Consider the following 22,878-nt stretch of genomic DNA (forward strand, 5'->3'; position numbering starts at 1 on the left):
TGCACACCCCTCAACATTAAGTACCACCACATCATCACCTATATAAGAAACCAGTTTGGTAAACAATTGCTTTTGTGTTAGCTGACCACCATAACTTACATACTTATCATGCAATTCAGTTGATGTCCAAGTACATATTTTCCTATTAGTCCAAAATTAATGTCCCTTCCTCCAACAACACCCAACCTGCTGCAGCACGTGCTGAGGGCCCATTTGCAAGTGATGTTGTGGAAAGCAGCAAACAACCAAACTCCACCTGACGAGTCAGCTGATATAACCAAGTTTGGATGGAAGATCCAGGATAACATCCCTGTTCCTGTCATTGCAGAGGGGGAGCCTGTACCCCCAAAACTATTTAATGTAATCCGGTGTCAGTGCAAGAAGGAGAACAAGAGGTGTATCACTGAGGTGTGTGGCTGCCACAAAGAACACCTGTCATGCACGTCGTATTGCCATTGCAAAGGTAACCATGGATGTTGCAATCCTTACACAAACAAAAAAGATGTAGGTATGGTGTTGGATGCAGATATGGAAGATTGTGAGGAGGTATTCGCAGATGACAATATAGATGATGTGGAGGGCAGTCAGGAGAGTGAGGGCCAGGAGGATATGGAGTATGTTTATGATATTGATGATGAATGGGAAAATACACCTATATAATACTGTATAGTCCTGTATCAGTCCTATTAACCCGTAAATAACGATCAATTATTTTCAATATTATATTTGTCCAATTTTAGACAATTTTATTAAGCTTAGGAAGGACTTAATGTACTCAGTGGGTCAGAAACTAAATGAAATGAGTCTGTAGGTTCTTGCTGATACCTTGTTCTTTTCATATAGTTATATAGTTACCCCCCGGATGATTTTTCGCAACTAGTAAAACTATGTAATCGATTATGGGTTAAAAGGATTTCTTAGCTTTGAATACTTGTACATAAAGAACGAATTTGTAATTTCCTTGCTATACAGGTTATTCAATCATAATTATTATTTTTAATAATTAAAAAATTTATTTGCACTTTTTAATGATATTTTGTTGTGTAACAATGTAAATTTAGCGTTGTCCTATACTTAGCGCACAAGATTGAATTACAAGTGAAAAGACAACATCAAAAATGAATTCTAGACCCAATAAAACCCCAAATAAGATGTGTTTCATATCATTCTAAGAGAATTATTAAGAAATCCAGGTGGCGTTTGGCCGCCATCTTGTTATGCAAATTGCACAATTTGCCCAACATTGCCATTTGGGCAACCAAGCTAAAATGACTCTAGATACCCATATGAAACTAAATCAAGAATAAAACTTCATAGGAAACAACATTTCTAGGTTCAGAAAATTTCAAACCGACGTCGATTTGACATTCCTATCTCTTCTACAGTGAACCTAGAAATGTTGTTTCCTATGAAGTTTTATTCTTGATTTAGTTTCATATGGGTATCTAAAGTCATTTTAGCTTGGTTGCCCAAATGGCAATGTTGGGCAAATTGTGCAATTTGCATAACAAGATGGCGGCCAAACGCCACCTGAATTTCTTTTATTTCTTCATAATTTTCTTAGATTTATAAGAAGCACATCTTATCTGGGGTTTTCTTGGGTCTAGAATTCAGTTTTGATGTTGTTTTTTCATTTCTACTTCAATCTTGTGTGCTAAGAGTCAGAAAACGCTAAATTTATATAAGTAGTTAATTTTTTTTTTTTTTATTTGCAGGATTGAAAATGAGTGAAAAGTGTCTTCTCTCGACCTGTACCAAGTCAGGGCAACTGCGAGGATTCAAGCTACAGGGAGTAAAAAGACTTATAGAATGTGCGACACAGAGACAAGATAATCAAACCCTTGTCTTATTGCAAAATATTTTGGACTCACAAGGAGAGGAAGCATCAGTGGAAGTACATCAAGGTTGTTATTGTTCATTTACGTCCAAGGAACACATTAAAAAAGCAGTGTCTAAGAGGAAGACTGATTCAATAAGTAGTGATGAAGGCCCATCTGTCAGAATCAGACGGTCACAAGTTAATGACTTTCATTTAAAAAAACACTGCTTGTTTTGTGGCGCATCTTGTGAACCAGTAAATCCAAAACATCCTGATAGATGGGACAGAGTGGTACAGTGTGAGAGAATAGGTATTAAGGGTGCTCAACCTTTCAAGGCTGTTGTATTACAGTATTGTGAAGATCGAAATGACGTGTGGAGTCGGGAAGTTGTTATGCGTTGTCATAGTGTACATGACTTAGCAGCAGCTGAAGCACAGTATCATGTTCGTTGCTATGATGAATTCAGGAAAATACCTGTGCATACTGACCATAGACCAATGATTGACGATGCAGCTTTGAAAATACTTGTTGATGAGATGTACACTAATAGGAAAATATGTACTTGGACATCAACTGAATCGCATGATAAGTATGTAAGTTATGGTGGTCAGCTAACACAAAAGCAATTGTTTACCAAACTGGTTTCTTATATAGGTGATGATGTGGTGGTACTTAATGTTGAGGGGTGTGCATCCGTTGTAGGGTTCAGAGAGTTTCTTAGCAAAGAGGGATGTTGGTGGAGGCTTTCCTGGGGCGATGCTGACCTTGTTCCTGTTCGTGGTTGTCAAGTGGAAGCTGAATTGACGTGTAATGAACCTGGAAGAAGAAGAAAAATAAGGTTAAATTGGGTTTAGAGTGATAGATTTTAGGGCGATTTCTAGGTTACGATATGACGTGACACTATAGGAAGATATTATAATTTGTTGGTGGTTTGATAAATAAAAAGAAAGGCAATGAACGGAGATAAATGCTTTTGTAATCTACGTACCAATGGAATAATCGCACAGTGTTGGTAAAATGATACGAAAAAAAAGGAATAAGTAGGAAGATAAACAAATTGGATACAAATAAATAAACTAGTAAATAAATAAGAAGCAAATAAATAAGAATAATAAGAATAAATGTATAAGATGAAGCAAATAAAAGGAAAAATGAATGAATAAGTTGCAAATCAGAGGATGAAAGGAAAACGGGTAGGCTATTAGGGACGGGCAAGAAGGTTATCAAACGAAGATAAATAAATAGGATGCAAATAAATAAATAAATAAGAGGTAAATAAATAAGAATAATAAGAATAAATAAATAAGATGAAGCAAATAAAATGAAGAATGAATGAATGTTACAAATCAGAGGAGGAAAGGCAAAAGAGTAGGCTATATGTCTGACGGGCAAGAATTAAGGTTATCAAACAAACATATCTGTCGAGTATGATGGTAAAGCTTTATCAAAATTACTCTTTAATCACTCGTTTATGAGCGGGTTAACTTAATAAACATGGTATACCTAATAAAAATAATAAATGTAGTAGATACATAAGCGTGGATTCATTTTCCAAGTATTTGACCCTTTCAGTTAAAAAAATGTCTATATATATATTCTACTACATTCCATATATCCCTTCTCCGTATATTAAGGGTGGTATTGCTAGACGGAAGGTCGAGGACAAGTTACTTCCCAGGAAGTCAAGTCGTTACTGAGAGTACTTGAAATGCCCGCCAAAATACTGGAACATGGTCGAGTGTCGAGGACACGGGTAGTCGGGTACCCCCGTGTCTTCGTCGAAATCGTGATTTAAATTGTTATCAGAATTTAGACAATGTAAAAAATACAATAAATTATAAAATAAATTTTCGGGAAAAAAATATCCTATTAGGCAGAACACTAGTGTTTCTCTGATAACAGTACCCGTTCCGCGTTTTACAAGAATAAGGCGTCGTGACGACAACAAGCTCCCCCCTCCGGCCTGGCGTCACGCGGGAGAGGAAGGCTGCCGCCATTACTACAATTCATCATCCATATACATGTAAGACCAAGCGTATTTTCCCGGCTGTGAATGATTGTTTAGTGTTTTTAAAGTGGCAGGATACGTTAGGCGGGATAAGGCGTGTTTACAACTTGCTGGAAGGCTGACAGGAGGCTCGCCTTTCATCGCCATGCCGTAGCCCCAACAAAATGTATTATTACACCCGGGTGAGGGAGCTTGACAGGATGTATAATCTTATTATTCGTGCTTGGTAATACTAAGAGGTCTCCGTGGTCTAGTGGTCAGCGTGGCTGACTACTACTACGCGGCCCCGTGTCCGAATCATGACCCGACGAGTCAGCGTGCTGCTCACCCAGCTGTTCATCCTCCCTCTCGGGCTGGTTGATAAATGTGTACCTGGGGAAACCTGGGGAAGGTAATCTGTGGTAACCCGGATGTCACACTGGCCCTGTGTCCCGGGGTGTTGGGCTCCCTCCTACCACAGGCTCACGTGTTCATGCAACGGAGAACCCACGCGCAGCTCAGCTATAGCGTGTGCCCCCAACTTTACCTTAACTTTGGTAATACTACAGTGAGCCTGACGCCAGTAAACCTCAATAAGTATGAATTGTGAATGCTATGAAATAGGTCAAGGAAGCAGCCTTCATTACTGAGCCTGCCCACCCCAGCATGGCCAATATTAATATTTCACACCATTATGGGGAATAATTACATTGGCAATCTAAGCTCAAGCTTATATTCAGACAGACCTTGATGCTTAAGTTCCACTTCAAATGAAAATAATCCTTGATGAGGGTGATGACACAAAAGATTAAATATAATTTTTATTACAGAAAAAGCAGCAATGGCAGCCTACAGACACCTGCTACGTAGAGTGGCTCACGTGGGACAATGGGAAGACCTGGCCATCAGGAGGAGAACCCGTTTGTTCAGGAGCCGTAGGGATCCCTTTGAAATGTACTCGGAGGAGGAGTTCACTCAACGCTTTCGGCTCTCCAAGCAAGTCACCCTGGATCTCTTATCAAAAATCCAGCACCTATTGCCAGATTCTACCAGGAAAAGAGGTAAGCTTAAAATATCATAGGTCTGAAAATATAAAAATGCCATTCTTTACAGGTACTTTAATCAGACCTGATCAAGCTGTGGCTAGCAAGATTAATGTACTGATGCTTAACTGCAACAGTAGCCGATTCAGGAAAAAAGTTTGCCGGAGGCCCGATTGTTGAAAAGTCCGATGAAATTGCCTACCACACAATTTGGAATGTTCTGCGAGTTTTGTTGTTATAGCCGCAGCGCACTTCTGAGCTAGTTTCCAGTATTCGCTCAGGACCATGGGGGGGGCGGCCCCTGGGTCCCCCTTTAGATCTGCCAACGAACCACAACCATAAACAGGGACAGCCCTGATAGTTCTCAAATTATACGAGGTGCCAAAGTCACAGATCCATACCCTAGTTATTCTCAGCTATGTAAAAATATGTCTACATATATGTCTATGATTTTTTTGTCAAATTATCATTCTTAAGGAATAAATGTTTATTTCATATTTCCTAGCGATAGAGTTTAGGTCAAAGCAAACAATTCAGTTCAACATATCTTTTGACACACTTTTCTAACATGAGTTTCTGTTGTCAGCCATAATTTCTGTGGGGGGGAGCTAGGGGGCTACAGCCCCTCCAATGTTTTTCAATCAGCCTTAAAATGCCCCTAAAAGTGCCTATTTACAAAATATTCCCTCACCTGCACATCCTTGCTTCGATCGCTACCTCTTCCCCGCCCACCTCATGAAACTATGATGCCTTATAGACCCCTGCAAAATCTGCAAAATTATGGGCTTGGTTATTGATTGGTTGAAAAGTAGGATAAGGCAGTCATCCACATTCTCAGTGAAAGTAAGGTGAAGGTAGGGGCACATACTATAGTTGCACATGGCCTGAGTGCTGACCTCTGTCACATTAGCACTATAGCCTGTGGTGGATATGAACCCATTACCCCAAAAGAGAGGGCAGGTGTAACATCTGGGTTACCACAGGTTTCCACAGGTACCCATTAATTTGACAGGCACAAGAGGGAGAATGAACAGTTGGGTGAGGTGCACACCGACTGGGATTTGAACCTAGATCTGTGGATTTGTAGCTTGGCACGATAACCACATCACCATGGAGGTGCAGTCATCAGGAATTATTATTATTGCTATTGTTGTTATTATTATTATTATTATTATTATTATTATTATTATTATTATTATTATTATTATTATTTATTGTTATTATAATTATAATTATTATTATTTTCATTATTATTAATTAATTTATTATTATTATTATTAAATTTTTTATTATTATACATAATTATTATTATTTTCATTATTATTAATTAATTTATTATTATTATTATTATTATTATTATTATTATTATTATTATTATTATTATTATTATTATTATTATTATTATTATTTACTGTTATAATTATTGTTATTATTTTCATTATTATTAATTAATTTATTATTTTTATCATTGTTATTATTATTATTATTATTATTATTATTATTATTATTATTACTATTATTTATTATTATTGTTATAATTATTATTATTATTATTATTATTATTATTATTATGATTATTATTATTATTATTATTATTATTATTGTTGTTATTATTATTAGAATTATTATTATAATAATTATTATTATTATTTTGTTATTATTATTAGCATTATTATTTTCATTATTATTATTATTATTATTAATATTATCATTATTATTATTATTAACATTATGATTATTATTATTATTAATATTATTATCAGCCTGTTTCCGGATGTCAGAAGTATACTGGGCCCTGGGAGAACCTTCTTTTCTCTTGTAGGTACACACCATCCCGAAACAAAACAGAAGTGTGTACCATTTATGTAGCTGTGGTCTCTTGTACCCCATTATGGTGGTCTCAACTACCCCATGTTATATAAAGATCAATACAAAGTAAACATTAACATTGATCACCTCCACATTGGCTGTATACTTACATAGGATGCCTGGCTACAGATCACAGAAATTGGACTTGGCTGAGGGACACGGCTTGTGTACAGCACACCTTAGCGTTACTGGGTCACATTCCTCGAATATACATACACAAATTAATAGGAATGAGGGGTACTTGTGGAATGAGTGAAAAGATGTGGTTTACATTTTCAGATCTTATGTACTTGAATGTCTACAAAACAGAAGTTAACAAAACAGTCCGACCTATTATTATTTTTTTTTTTTAAATTTTTAAAAGAAATTTCCTTAGCTGGTCTCAGTTGCCCCAGGTGGTCGCAATAGCCCCGTTCTATGGTGTGTGTGTGTGTATATATATATATATATATATATATATATATATATATATATATATATATATATATATATATATATATATATATTCTGATAAATATTTCTTTCTTACAGGGCTTCCAATCCCACCACGTCTCCAGCTGCTGGTAACCCTCCGCTACTATGCCACTGGGAGCTTCCAGCTTGACATGGGGGATTGCTGTGACATGTCGCTGCCCAGTGTATCTACCTGTGTCAAGACTGTGACCAGTGCAATCTGCCAGCTAGCAGGGGACTACATAAAGTTCCCCAGTCCTGCTGAAGAACAGGATGTCATGCGACAATTTGCCGAGGTAGCTGCCATGCCCGGAGTTATTGGATGTGTAGATGGTGTACACATCCCAATCATCAGTCCAGGTGGAGAAGATGCAGAACTTTACCGCTGCAGGAAAGGCTTTTTTTCATTGAATATAATGGGGGTCTGCAACTCATCCATGCTCTTCACAAATCTGGTCGTGAACTGGCAAGGTAGTGCACATGATGCCCGCATCTTCAGTGAGTCTGTTTTGTGTGCTGCTCTGGAGGGAGGGCAGTACAGAGGATACTTGTTGGGGATTCGGGCTATGCCTGTAAAAGCTACCTTTTAACTCCCATTCGAATTCCTCGTACTGTTAAGGAGAGGCATTACAATGCCTCTCACATCAAAACAAGGAACCTGATCGAGAGAACGTTCGGGATTTGGAAGAAAAGATTTGCTATTCTCTCAAAGCCAATGAGAACAGCACTCTCAACATCAAAAAAAATTGTGACTGCATGTGCCATCCTGCACAATATTGCAATCCTCAACAAACTCCCCATTGACATGCCAGAAGAAGAACTTGAGCCCATCAACATAGACATACTTGCAGATTATGATGTAGGCACTGGAAATGCTCGCAGAGCTTCCATTGTTGAGAGATTCTTTTAGATCTTCTGTGGATGTCAAATGTACACCATTGAGTGCTGGCAATGGAACCCAGGCTTCTGGATAGGAGTCAGGGCAGCAAGCCAACTGAGCCATCGATGATTTAAAGTTCTCCGTCTAGTCCAATACCTAAACTGACCATGGTGCCTCAAACAGCCTAACACACCAGAACAATACCTGCTCAACATCCCAAGATACCACTCACTCCACACAAACATCAAATTAAGCATCCCTAACCAGACTCAACATCCACAGGCCAACTTTACATAGAAGGCCTGCTGGGCAGCGACACCCTCAGCCCCAACACTGCCTTCCAAGCCCTCAAGTCTATGCAGACCTTCCTACAGAAGTCCTGGCAACTCAATAGGATCTAACCCCTCCCCTGGTGACACATCGACAGAATAACAACATCCGCTAACATTTCCCACTGATGGGGCTCAGGAGGCAGTGGTCCCACAGCCTAACCAGCCCCATAAAACACCCCAGAAAAAGATGATCCCAGAGGCCACTTCTCTGGCACTGTATCTGACATCCTCGCCTCACTGTGGATATGCAGGAAGGTGATTGCCCACACTCATGGCGGCTGGAAATGCTTTTATTTAACCCACAGTAGCACATGCGGTGCTATATATATTAGAGGAACTGCAATAACACATTGAAAATTCAGTAATCTACATGACAAAATTTTTCACTATTATTGCAGTTTTTCTAATGTAAATATATACTACAGGTGGCATTATGGGTTGACTAAAAGCGATTAAAAGCGTTTCCAGCTACCATGAGTGTGAGCGAGGTCACTTTTCCTTCATATCCACAGTAGGGGCCAGGGTGTCAGGTATAGTGCTGCATAAGTGGCCCTTGGCATGGTGACCTCAGTAGCTCAGTTGGGTTGATTTATACACAGATAGCCCAGGTTTGATCTTTTTTTTCCCAGCCTATAGTGCTTTTAGGCTTTCTTGAGAGACCTGGATGGTAGTCGGCCCTAGCCCGTCATGATGCAGGCAAGTGTTTTATAGTGGCGCCGTCTTTTCTTGGTGTGGTGGTTGGTCACAGTGGTGTACATTTTGAGATCTTTATTGTAGTTTCTCTAATAATAAGTTATGTCTGTTCAGAAAATGAAAATAGCTTGTAAGATTTTGCATAAATATTTTCCGATCAAAATTTACAGTCTCTTTAATTTGTTCATTTCTGTCTGAAGCCTATACGTACATAATCATGATATAAATAAATGAACAAAAATATTTATCAAACATCACTGAATATAATGTATTTCCTACTACAACTACTACTACTAACACTAGTTAATGTTGGCAATATATGCTAAAATGCTGATGATACAGAGATTGGCAGAGTAATTGAGTCGGATCGGGTCGCTAGTATTCTCCAGGATGAACTAGACAGATTGCGTGAATGGGCAGGGAAGTGGCAGATGGAGTTCAATGTCTGGAAGTGCAAAGAATGGGCTAATCACTCTGGTAATATTCTTGATGTATAAATAAAAACCCACACTGGCAGACGATAGTTATATTTTAACTAAACAGTTTCAGGACACTGCCACCATCTTCAGTGGTGTAAAGAAAGACCACTGAAGATGGTGGCAGTGTTGGTTTTATTTATACATCTGGAAGTGCAGTACTCTGAGTGTATATGGAACAACCCTCATAATTATTGGTTAAATGACACTCCCTAAGAAGATCAAGGTGTGAGAGGAATTCAGGATCTTGATGACCTCTGATCTCCATCTAAGAGCACAATGCATTCATCCTAGATATTGTGCAAATAGGGTATTGGGATTCATTTCAAGGAGAGTAAGCAACAAGTGCTGATGTCATCAAGCTATATTTAGCATTAGTTAGATCTTATCATGATAATGTGTTTTTTTTTCTGGTCACCTTCATAATTGTAGAATGGGTATCAAAATGTTAGAATTGGTACAGTGGAGGATGACAAAGATGATTTACGGGTTCAAAAACTTGACATATGAGGAGACTCGAACAGTTAATTAAACTTGCATTTTCTAGAGAGGCAAAGGGTGCAAGGAGACTTGATCGAAGTTTATAAATGGATGAAGGGCTTTAATAAGGGGGATATTTATAAGGTTCTGATGGTAAGAGAGCTGGGTAGGACATGTAATAATGGGTTTAAATTTGATAAATTCAGATTCCACAGGGTCATAGGCAAAAAATACTTTACCAACAAGAGAATGAGTGGAACAGGCCTGGCCTTCATGTTATGAGAGTCAATAAGATGAACACATTAATAAAATGTTTAGATAAATTCATAGGTAGTGATGTTGGGGGGAGCGTACATGCTAACGGTGAAGAAGACTGGTGGTGGCCCTCCTCAATCACCTCCCAAGCTTTCCGAAGAACACGAGGCCGTTGCCTCCATGATTTCTGGAGAACTCAGTATGGGCGTGTGTCCTTGACACTCTTACAATACTAGATGGGCATGCAGTTGATGAGCCAGGCAATCCCATCATGGATGTTACTCTCCGGCATTCCCCAAACTGTCCAAAAATTTGGCTTTGCAGGTGTCTGCTGCCTCACGGATATGATGCCAAGTCTCCGTGAAGACATCTAGCTGCCGCTGCAACACCTCCCTGTGAAACTGGTACAGTTTCATCTGTTGGTCGTGCTCCTCTCTGGTCTGTTGAAGAAGGAGTTGGTGATACTCATCCTGCTGCTTCCGACAGGCCTGGTACTCTGCATCAAATTTCCTCCTCTGCCGTGGGGCAGCAGAAGATGAGGCCACATTACATGTAAATGTAGTTAGTGATGGTGCAGTGGATGCAGAGGATGAAGCTTCTGGCTGGAAAGATGTAGAAGCACTAGGAGGTGCAGGTGCTTCAGCACATTCAGCGGCAGAAGTAGCAGAGGGGACCTCTGTCGGTGGCAGTTTTCCACTCACAGCTGTGAAATAATACAATGCATTATCAGTCATACTTATACATGAAAGATGATGTGACTCTGGAAATTTCTTCCTTCAATAACAATGTTAGCTTCTTTTCTTTTCTTATAATACTTGAAAAAACACTACCCCATCAATAAAGGCACCAGAGGGAATTTGATATCTATTGCATTTATAGTTATTTAAATTTAATCCTAGACTGGGCCCCCTCAGAGCTTGTTCCCAGAAATGAGTAACTTATCTATCTATATCTATATCTATCTATCTATCTATCTATATCTATATCTATCTATCTATATCTATCTATCTATCTATCTATCTTTATATATATATATATATATATATATATATATATATATATATATATATATATATATATATATATATATATATATATATATATATATATATATATATATATATTCTCTCTTTCTCTCTCTCTCTCTCTATATATATATATATATATATATTTTTTTTTTTTCATATCTTTTAACCTAAACCAGTGTATCAAAAGTGAAAATTGATGATGAGAATAACAATGATAGTATTTATATGCAGCACCAGAACAAGAATGCAGAAAGCTGGATAATATAATGTGATATACTTTCAAGCAATGATTAACTTACTGAAAGTAACATCCATGATGGGAGTGCCTGCCTCATCCACTGGATGCCCATCTTGAATGGCAAGAGTGTCAAAGACATCCTCGCCCATGTTGAGTTCTCCAGAGATCATGGAGGCAACAGTCTCATGTTCTTCTGTAAACTTGGGAGGTGATGGAGGAGGGGCACCACCAGTCCTCTTCACCTTCAGCTTGTAGGCTCTCTCTTCCTTTTTCACACTGCAATGAAACATGATTTTAATAACAATAATATATCAAAGGCATACTGAATTGTAAACCCTTTAACAATACACCTCTGCAATGCAGTGGTTCGAGTCCCTAACAATGAATCTGCGGGCCTGGGCAGTCGGCATGCAGCCACCCAGCCGTTCATCCTTCCTTTCACCCGGGTACCTGGGGCCACCAGGGAAAGTAAACTGTGGTAACCCAGATGTTACACTGGTACTGTATCTGGTTTATGGGTTGTCTCATGACAGGCTCAAAGGATCAATGGGATGGAGATGAGCACTGCCACCACTAGCAGCTATAGCGTGTGCTCCCAACTTAACCTTTTCCTTTACCTTTTTTTACCCTTTGACCAAATATAGTAAAGAGCATTGGAAACAACTTGTTGTACCAAAATTGATATTAGTGTTGCAGATTTAATATTCTAGTGCCTATTAATATTAATAGTGTTTGCATTAAAGATACATTGCTATTCAATTAGGTTGATAACATGGGATTATTTTAGTTTGAATATAGCTCTTAACTAACAAAGCAAGAATTAATGGGTTACTATTTGATCAGCAATGGTATAACATTATCATATGTAAGAGCTACACCTGCTCTATGCTTATTGCTATTCTACCAGTAATTCTTTCTTTTTGCCTTACAAATAACATGTAATAACAATGAAAAATAACTATAGCCTATTTTTAATGCATTATGATTATTTTGGATCTGGAGAACACATTATTAGTGTAATCTGTGTCTCAAAAGGTGAAAAGTTGATCATTTTAATCATCACCCAAACACTGGAGTGGATAGGTATTTATCAAAGGGGGGCACATCTGAGTATGGGAGGCACTAGACAAGTGAAGCTCCGGCATTCTGATGCCACACAGAATGTTACAAGGGCACATTCTAAGATCATATTAATGGTGGGTATAAAGGCATGGTCGATGGGGGCAGTATGTTAATTCTCAGGGGAGGGAGTGGCATGACCCCAGTTGCTTCGCAACCGCACGCTGAGGTGGAAGCATTTTCCCCGTGACCCCGTGATGCAAGAACTATATGGTAATTCACAGTAAGAGCATTTATTATTTTACTGCTAAATTGTGGCAGCGACGCCGCGCTGTCTGTGCTGGTGGTGTTTTGAATCTGCTCACAATACATGTTCCAACACTATTCACCACCCCATAGTAACTTTATTCTGATGGAATGTCCACCGACACCTCCTACATAATGCAACCACATACTCATACGTGAAACATGCTGCCTGTCACCAGAACGGGGAATTGTCTTGCCTAGTTGGCTGTTACAACCACTAAGTTAAAGCGAGAATAATATATACCAAACTATACTACCAATACATATTATAATAGCGGTTATTTTTTAGATACGATGGCAAAATATAATTGTTTAGTCGGTCATCATATGAAACTGGCAATATAATTAAGCAAGCTGTATAGTATTTGCCTTTATCTTTCCAATGATATGCCGAATATTTGCTACAATGCATAGTTACAGAGGTGTGGAGGTGAAAATAGAACTCACATCCCCTGCCCGACAGCGCAGGGGTCATGACGCGTTGCGCACTGAAAGGATCGAGGAGAGGAGGACCTAAGCGATACAAAGCGATACTGGTCAAAAGGTTAACTATATACAACGTAAAATCAATGCACCTCATTTACTTACTTCAATTTGATGCGGTTGAAACTTCTTTTCAATTGTTGAACTGATCGCGGCTCCAGATCAGGGTGCATGGCGTTGAAGTTTTTGGCGATCTCATCCCACGCCAAGTTCTTCTTGTGCTGGACCCGCAGTGCTGGTTGACCTATCTTGAAGGACAGGCCTTTCCTCCACTAGCTGCACCAGGACTCTCCTCTGCCTTGACGAAAGTGGTGCAGCGCGGTCCATTGTCGATCAGCTTCCGTGCGCGCGCGTTGTTGTGATGGCGGAATATGCATTCATATCGGCACTCTGCATTATCTTTTTCATTTTTCTTTTTTTCATAATTGTTTAATTTGAATTTGTATCTTAAATGCTATTATTTTTAAAAGGGTACTTCCTTATAATTTCCTATATGTATGACTGCTGAAATAAAAGTTTATGCACTGCACCTCGTCTTCTTCCATTAATTACGGCTATATCTAGCTTTTCTGTTTTGTTTATCTCTAAATTTATAATTTTCTCTTAATGTAGTCCCGATATGAAACATGATTTTTGAAAAAAACGGGAAATCGGGCCGGTGCGTGGCCAGCTGATGCCGATCAGGCGTACCAACACCCAGATGCAGCCAGATGCAGCGGGGGCTGCTGGCGGGCTGGTCTCTCAATACGGTCGAGGGACGAAGTAACTTTGCCTACCTACATGGTCGAGCGACAGGAAAGGACGCTAGCCTTCGCGTCTAACAATACCACCCTTAGACTCCACTCTGTCCAGAAGAGCTGTGTGAGTGGAGCCTCCCCACACGTGAGATGCATACTCCATACGAGGGCGGACAAGGCCCCTGTATATGGATAGCAACTGCGCGGGGGAGAAGAACTGGCGGAGACGATACAGAACGCCCAACCTCGAGGAAGCTGATTTAGCGAGGAGGAGATATGAAGTTTCCAGTTGAGATTTTGAGTTAAGGATAGACCGAGGACGTTTAGTGTTGAAGACGGTGACAGCTGAGTGTTGTTGAAGAACAGGGGATAGGTGTTTGGAAGATTGTGTCGAGTTGATAGGTGGAGAAATTGAGTTTTTGAGGCATTGAAGGACACAAGGTTCCTTCTGCCCCAATCGGAAATGATTGCAAGGTCTGAGGTTAAGCGTTATGCAGCCTCCAGTCTGGAGTTGTGTACTTCCTGTTGAGAGGGTCTTCTATTGAAAGAAGTTGAATAATGCAGAGTGGAGTCGTCGGCGTATGAGTGGACAGGACAGTTTGTTATGGAAAGAATATCATTGATGAGTAACAGGAAGAGAGTGGGTGATAGGACAGAGCCCTGTGGAACGCCACTGTTTATAGGTTTAGGGGAAGAACAGTGACCGTCTACCACCGCAGAGATAGAACGGCCGGAAAGGAAAATGGAGATAAAGGAACAGAGAGAGGGATATAATCCGAAAGAGGGCAGTTTAAAAAGCAAAGACTGGTGTCAGACTCTATCGAAGGCGTGTGATCTGGCTGTTTCCGGGTGTTCTGCGTGGGTTTCAGAGTGATTCAAGTGTGTTGTGTTTACGGTGTTTTTGCGTGTGATCTGGCTGTTTCCGGGTGTTCTGCGTGGGTTTCAGAGTGATTCAAGTGTTGTGTTTCCGGTGTTTTTGCGTGTGATCTGGCTGTTTCCGGGTGTTCTGCGTGGGTTTCAGAGTGATTCAAGTGTGTTGTGTTTCCGGTGTTTTTGCGTGTGATTTGGCTGCTTCTAAGTGTATTGCGTGGGTTTCAGAGCGTTTTGAGTGTGCTGTTTTGTTTCCGGTGTTTCTACGTGTGATTTGGCTGTTTTCGAGTGTTCTGCGTTTCGAGTGTGTTGTGTTTCCAGTGCTTTTACGTGTGATTTGGATGTTTATAGTGCTCTGCGTGGGTTTCAGAGTGTTTTGAGTGTGCTGTTGTACTTCCGGTGTTTTTGCGAGTGACTTAAGGGTGTTTAGTCGTGCTTGTGCTTGGGTTTCTGAGTGTTTCGTGTGTCCCGAGTGTGACTTTGTGTTCCCGAGTGTCTCACGCGTGATTTGGGTGTGTCGACAACCCACCCTTTGAATTCCCTGAGGATTCAATCTGCTCCTCATTACACCCTCTTTAAATCCCCTAGAGGATTAACACTTCCTACACCCTTTCCCTCACCTCACCTAAGCCCCCCCACCCTCGCTCACCTCACATCCCTTTGCTCCTCCTCATCCCCTAGAGGATTAGCCCTTCCTACTCCTCCCTCACCTCCACATATTTCTAAGCCCTCCCCCCCTCACTCACCTTACCTCACATCCTATTTACCCAGCCCTTCACCCACCTTACCTCGCCTCCTTCTTAACCTTTCTTGTTCTCACACACCTCACTCACCTCACATCCCTTCCTACTCCTCCTCTCTCCCACTTACCTCCTTTCCCAAACTCCCTCTCACTCATCTCACCTATTTCCTAACCCTCCTTGATCACACACCTCACTCACCGCCTCCCTTTCCCCTCTTTACTCACCTCACATCCCTGCCTACCCTCCTCTCTCCCACCTCACCTATTTCCTAACCCTCCTTGATCTCACACACCTCACTCACCGCCTCTCCCACCTCACCTATTTCCTAACCTCCTTGATCTCACACCTCACTCACCGCCTCCCTTTCCCCTCTTTACTCACCTCACATCCTTCCTACTCCTCCTCTCCCACCTCACCTATTTCCTAACCCTCCTTGATCTCACACACCTCTCTTTCCCCTCTTTACTCACCTCACATCCCTTCCTACTCCTCTCTCTCACTTTTCCTCCATTACTAAACTACCTCTCACACACCTCACCCCTTTCCTAATCCCCTTCACTCTGTGTTTTATCTCTTTCATTTCAGCTAAGATGGCGCCTAAGAAGTGCAGTACTTGTAACGGTAGCTTCTCAGCTCACTTTTTACAGGGCGTTCTGCTGTCTGTCGACTGTGTCTGTCCAGGCAGCATCTCGAGACAAGACTGCAGGAGCAGGAAGAGAAGATGGAAGAAGGCCAGAATAAAATAATAGAGCTTTCTCTCACCAGGCAGCATCTCGAGACCAGACTGCAGGAGCAAGAAGAGAAGATGGAAGCAGATCAGAATAAAATAATAGAGCTTTCTCGCACTGTTGCCTCCTTGCAGGAATTCATCCAGGCTAACGTTGCTGTGGTGCCAAACCCTTCTCCAACCGCCCCCTTGCCCTCAGCGGTACCGTCGACACCAGCGGACAACACCACGCAACGGGAGGATGCTAGTGGCACCGCCCATGATGGCTTCACCGTCGTGAATGGAGGAGCCAAACCAGCCAGACAAGCGATTTATCCTGTTCATTGCTTCAACAGGTTTGCCATTCTGGAGGAGGAGGACGAGCAGGAGAGCACCTTCCTGGTGGGTGACTCCATGATTCGCCAGCAGGTCGTTGAGTTCTGCGGCAGAGTTCCTCGTCGAAGACGGAACTATTGCTATCCTGGTGCTGGGATCGACGACATAACTGCTGCTCTTGAGGAGATCTCCCCCCAGGCTACTAATGATTCACTGTTTGTTATTCACACAGGTACGAACGACGTCACCACGACCCGGTCTGAGGAACTCCTGGAGAAGTACCGTAGGCTCATCCAGCAGTATAAGACTAAATCCCTAACATTTTGATTTCAGGAGTTCTACCACGGACTTGGGCGGAGAGCGACTTTTCAGTAAGGCCTTCAGCCTAAACAACCGCTTACAGACTCTTTGTAGGAGCTTGACGTGGAGTTCCTAAACGCATGGGACAATTTCTATGGACAAAATGAGCTCTTCCACAGGGACGGATTGCACCTTTCTCCCATCGGGGCAGCCAGACTCGGAAGGCTCCTCAACGAAGCAGTGCGTGTCATCCGAACAAAAAACGAGTCACGGCCACGTCCCTCCACCCCACCCGTGTAAATAGACGCCGTGCATCGCGACAAACCCGTAACCGTGATCCCGCAAGTACCACCACCTCTATTACTAAGCCTCTAGATAACTTAAAAATCCTTAGTTTCAATGCGCGTAGCCTAAGAAACAAATTTGATGAACTGAGATGTCTTGCTTTAACAGAAAATTTTGACATAATTGCTATAACCGAAACATTTATCGACACCACAAATATTGATTTAAGTTCCGAATACAACATAGATGGCTACAGACTCTTCAACAAAGATCGTGTAAACCGTAGAGGCGGTGGCGTCGGCGTCGCCCTTTATGTCAAAAGCTATTTGCAACCCACTGACAAAACACCGGGAAACAGTAACGTTGAACATTTGTGCGTGCGAGTAAACATTGCAAAAGTCAACTTAAATATATCTGTCACCTACAGACCTCCCGGGCAATCACTCGATGACGACCTTGAAATGTACAGCGTCTTAAGGCAGTCACTTAATAACAGCGACTCACTGATATTAGGAGACTTTAACCTCCCCCATATCGACTGGGCGACACTGTCAGGTACAGAAGGCGAGTCACATAGAATGATCGAATTTCTAGAAGAAAATTATCTAAGCCAAATGGTTTCTGAGCCAACTCGACAAAATAATATACTCGACCTTGTTATAACGACCCAAGATAACCTAGTCAGTAGTGTCACGGTAGGAGAACACCTCGGTTCTTGCGATCATAAATTAGTGCGCGTCGACATTAAAGCTCAATCATCAGTGACTGAAAATAAAGTAAAGGTGCAAAATTTCAAAAGAGCTAACTTCGTAGAAATCCGACAAAAACTAACAGAAATACAACTATCAGATGACGGCAACGTAGAGGAAGCCTGGCTAAGCCTTAAAAATCACTTACTCACTCAAAAGAACACATTCGTCCCCTTGTGCGAGAAGCGAATTAACACTAATAAAAGCCCACCGTGGTTTAATAGCGAAATTAAACAATCAGTCAATGAGAGAAAATTGTTTTACAGGTTAAAGAAAGAACAAAGCACGCCCGAAAACATTAGACTTTATAATGATGCCAGGCGACGAGTAAAAAGACTAGTAGGTCAGGCAAAGCGTAGATACGAAGAAAATATTGCAGCCAACTGTAAAAATAATCCGAAATCTTTCTTCAGTTACATAAACAACAGAAAGGCGATCAAAAGTGGTATTGGACCTTTAACAAACAGCGACGGTGCACTAGTGACTGACAGCCACCACATTGCAAACCTCTTAAACAATTACTTTTCCTCGGTGTTTAATACTAACAGTCTTCCTCTCGCTACCACCAACACCAGTACTATTGTAAATCTCGAGCATGCATTGCCTAATTTTGAAATAACAACCGATGAAGTCCTTAAAGCTCTCCATTCACTTAAAACAAATAAAAGTCCTGGACCTGACAAAGTATATCCAACTCTGCTGAAAGAAACAAAGAGCGAAATACTCTCCTCCTCACAACCGTATTCAATATGTCCTTGCGACAAGGCATCGTCCTTCAGATTGGAAAAAGGCTAACGTGACACCGATTTTCAAGAAAGGAGACAAAAAAGTACCAGGTAATTACAGGCCCATTAGTCTAACTTCGGTTGTAGGTAAGTTACTTGAGGGCATAATTAGAGACAAAATTGTGAATTACCTTGAAAGCCACTCATTGATTGGGGACTCACAACATGGCTTCCGAAACAAAAGATCCTGCCTATCAAACCTATTAACCTTTTATAACGACCTCTTCACTGTTTATGACGTAACCAAATCACTGGACGTAGTCTATCTTGATTTCCAGAAAGCGTTTGATAAAGTCCCGCATCATAAATTACTTTACAAATTAAAGCAAATAGGTATTGACGGTCAAGTAAACCAATGGATCGCGAATTGGTTGAGCAACAGACAACAAAAAGTAGTGATTGACGGATTTAACTCAGAGTGGGCGCCTGTCACTAGTGGCGTCCCTCAGGGCTCGGTCCTTGGCCCAGTGCTCTTCATTATTTACATCAACGACGTGGATGTTGGACTCAATAACCGCATTAGTAAATTTGCAGACGACACAAAGATTGGCAACTCGGTTCTCACTGACGAAGACAGGCAAAGCCTCCAAGAGGATTTGCACAAAATTTCAGCTTGGTCGGATAGATGGGAGATGCCCTTTAATGTAGACAAGTGCCAGGTCCTTCAAGTTGGAACGAGGAATAAGAAGTTCGAATACGAAATGCGCGGCGTTAAACTCAAAAGCGTTCAATGCGTCAAAGACTTGGGGGTCAAAATCGCGTCAAACCTCAAATTCTCACAGCAATGCATCGATGCAACAAATAAAGCGAACAGAATGTTGGGCTTCATTAAAAGAAACTTTGTATTCAAGAATAAAGATGTAATACTCGCTCTACAACAGTTTAGTCAGACCCCACTTGGAATATGCGGTACAGTTTTGGTCTCCCCACCATGCAAAGGATATTGCTAAATTAGAAGGTGTTCAGCGTCGGGCAACGAAAATGATCCCTTCCTTGCGCAACAAATCCTACGAAGAAAGGCTTTCTACCCTTAACATGTTCTCTCTTGAGAAACGTCGCCTCCGAGGAAAACTGATCGAATGTTCTAAAATACTTAATGGTTTCACGAATGTAGACAGATCAACATTGTTTATGATCGATGACACTTTGCGCACGAGGAACAATGGCGTAAAACTCAGATGTAGACAAGTAAATTCAGACTGCACCAAATTTTTCTTCACCAACGTTGTAGTGCGAGAATGGAATAAGCTTCCACCGTCAGTGGTCCAGTGTAACACGATTGACTCCTTCAAAACTACGCTCGACCGTCACTTCCTTCAACTTAATATCAACTAGAGTAGAAATGCAACGTTTTGGAGTCTTCTGATTAATGTAAAATCACTTAGGTTTAAGGACAGACCACCAAGTCTGGACCATGGGGTCTGTGGTCTGATTTTCTATGTAAATCTATGTAAATCTATGATACGTCTAGCGCAACAGAGAAAGTTTCACCGAAACGGCTAAGAGAGGATGACCAGGAGTCAGTTAAGAGAGCAAGAAGATCGCCAGTAGAACGCCACTTGCGGAATCCATACTGGCGATCAGATAGAAGGTTAGAAGTGGAAAGGTGCTTTTGAATCTTTCGGGTTTAGGATTGATTCAAAAGCCTTAGATAGACAGGAAAGTAAAGCTATAGGGCGGTAGTTTGAGGATTGGAACGGTCACCCTTCTTAGGCACATATGAACTGAAAACAATCTTCTAAACACCTATCCCCTATTCTTTGACACCACTCAAATGTCACCTTCTGCTACACTAAACATCCTCGGTTTATCCATAACTCAGAATCTTAACTGGAAACTTCACATCTCCTCTCTTACTAAATCAGCTTCCTTGAGGTTGGGCGTTCTGTATCGTCTCCGCCAGTTCTTCTCCGCACAGATGCTATCAATATACAGAGGCAATGTCCGCCCTCGTATGGAGTATGCATCTCACGAGAGGGGGGGCTCCACACACACAGCCCTTTTGGACAAAGTGGAGTCTAAGGCTCTTCGTCTCATCAACTCCACTCCTATTACTGACAGTCTTCTACTTCTCTAACTCCGCCGCCATGTTGCCTCCCTTTTCTACCTTCTATCGATATTTTTGAGCTGACTGGTCTTCTGAACTGGCTAACTGCATGCCTACCCCCTCCCTCCTGCGGCCGCGCCGCACACGACTTTCTACTCAAGCTCATCCCTTTACTGCCCAAATCCCTGAAGGCGGTGTCACACTAGTACTTTTTCCGTCAACTTTTCCGTCGTTTTCTGAAAATCGTCGCTATCTTGGCTGCGGCCTGTCACACACAAACGGTGTCTCGTCTGAAACTTTCCGTCGGCACAGACCAAGGAATGTAAACAAACATGGAGTCCACGCTGCGGCAAAGATACGCTGCTCTTAACCTAATACTGTGTATTGTGAGACTTAGACGAGCTAAACAAGCCAAAAAGCGTGCATGGATGCGCTCATGGTTGGGTCGTCGGGACAGAGAAAGTGTACCATAGGCTGTTAAAAGAGCTGAGTTTAGAGGATCATGAGACTCTGAAGAATTGGATCAGGTTGGACAAGAGCCAGTACCACAGACTTCTGGAGTTAGTGACACCTCTTATTGCCAGAAATGACACCAGGATGAGGAAGGCTGTCACTGCAGCAGAGCGTTTGAGACAGGTTGAAGCCACGCGGAAAGTCTCGGTCTTGGTCTTGGAAATGTAAACAAAGGCGGAAATTTGCAGGCGGAAACGATCCTGATCGTCTGACAAATTCATGCGATAAGTTCATGCGGAACGATGAAAAATCGACGGAAATCGCATTAATCGACGGAAAAAGTGCTAGTGTGACACCACCTTTACGCACAAGTTAACCAGCATCTTCACTTTTTCATCCCTCACGCTGGTAAACTCTGGAACGATCTTTCTTCATCTGTATTTCCTCCTGCCTACGACTTGAACTCATTCAAGAGGAAGGTATCAGGACACCTCTTCTCACGTAATTGACTGCTCTTTCAGGCACCCTCTTCGAATTCTTTATAGGAGCAGCGAGTAGCGGGCTTTTTTTATTGTTGTCTCCTTTTTTTTTTGTGCCCTTGTGCTGTCTCCTTCGCTGTAAAAAAATAAAAAAAGTGCAGTCAGCTTTATTCCCCTGATGACGTAAAAAATGCTTTTACTCTTTCATATTGCCTCATTTCGAGTACTGTCATTCCCTTTGGATTTCTGCAGATGAGTCTCACTTAAAGCTGTTAGATAGAGTGTTCAACCAGATTATTTTTTTTCTTCCGAATCTCAAGATTAATCTTCGGCATCGTCGCTTGGTGGGATCATTCTTATTTTTTTCAAAATTATGTCTAATATCGACCACCCATTGCACCGTCGTTTGCCTGCTCTCTCACAACCATCACGACACTCCTTGGAGCTAAATGACCGTTCCTTGTCTGTCGACCGATGTAATGCATCACAATTTTCCCGGTGTTTCATCCCAGTGACCGTCACTCTGTGGAATACACTTCCTAATGTGATTATTATTTCTAGTAATTGTGAAACATTTAAAATACATGTGAATGCCTTTCTTCTCTCTTAGCTCGCTACCTACTAAATTTTTCTCCATCTTCCTATTCTTTGCTTTCTCCTTCATTCTGTATTTCCCGATCTCGGTGAAGTGTCGTCCGCTGGGCCTTTTGGCTTATACCATTCGTGCTTTCCGGCGGGTCACCTTCATTGATTCATATAATAATAATAATAATAATAAAAACACGCCTCGGGGGAGGCGACGGTTGAATGTTGGCGTGGTTCGTGGCGTCCAGGAAGACGCATGTTCACGTCACGCCCGCCGCTACAAACAAGCTGACAATTTTTCAATCACCGCTGAGTGGCCAGCCATCAACACGGACTCTTAGATTCTCTCTAAAAGAGGACCAAAGATGAGCTCTGGGGAGCAGCATGGGCCAAGCAGGATG

At 41.5% G+C, this 22,878-nt stretch overlaps 1 protein-coding gene and 1 pseudogene across 1 annotated transcript; one reads left to right on the forward strand and one right to left on the reverse strand.

The window, feature by feature from the left end:
- Positions 1–4,648: 4,648 nt before the first annotated feature.
- On the forward strand, positions 4,649–8,082 carry LOC126988958 (putative nuclease HARBI1; annotated as a pseudogene).
- A 2,477-nt stretch (positions 8,083–10,559) lies between these two features.
- Positions 10,560–13,619, reverse strand: LOC126988961 (uncharacterized). The gene is made up of 3 exons (XM_050847390.1): positions 13,508–13,619; positions 11,616–11,830; positions 10,560–10,991 (listed from the first exon to the last, which is right to left on the reverse strand). The coding sequence occupies exons 1-3, from the start codon at positions 13,573–13,575 to the stop codon at positions 10,567–10,569; spliced, it is 708 nt and encodes a 235-aa protein (XP_050703347.1). The 5' UTR covers positions 13,576–13,619; the 3' UTR covers positions 10,560–10,566.
- Between the last annotated feature and the right edge of the window lie 9,259 nt (positions 13,620–22,878).

This window comes from Eriocheir sinensis, unplaced genomic scaffold (genome assembly GCF_024679095.1).
Source record: "Eriocheir sinensis breed Jianghai 21 unplaced genomic scaffold, ASM2467909v1 Scaffold1019, whole genome shotgun sequence".
Lineage (NCBI taxonomy): Eukaryota > Metazoa > Arthropoda > Malacostraca > Decapoda > Varunidae > Eriocheir > Eriocheir sinensis.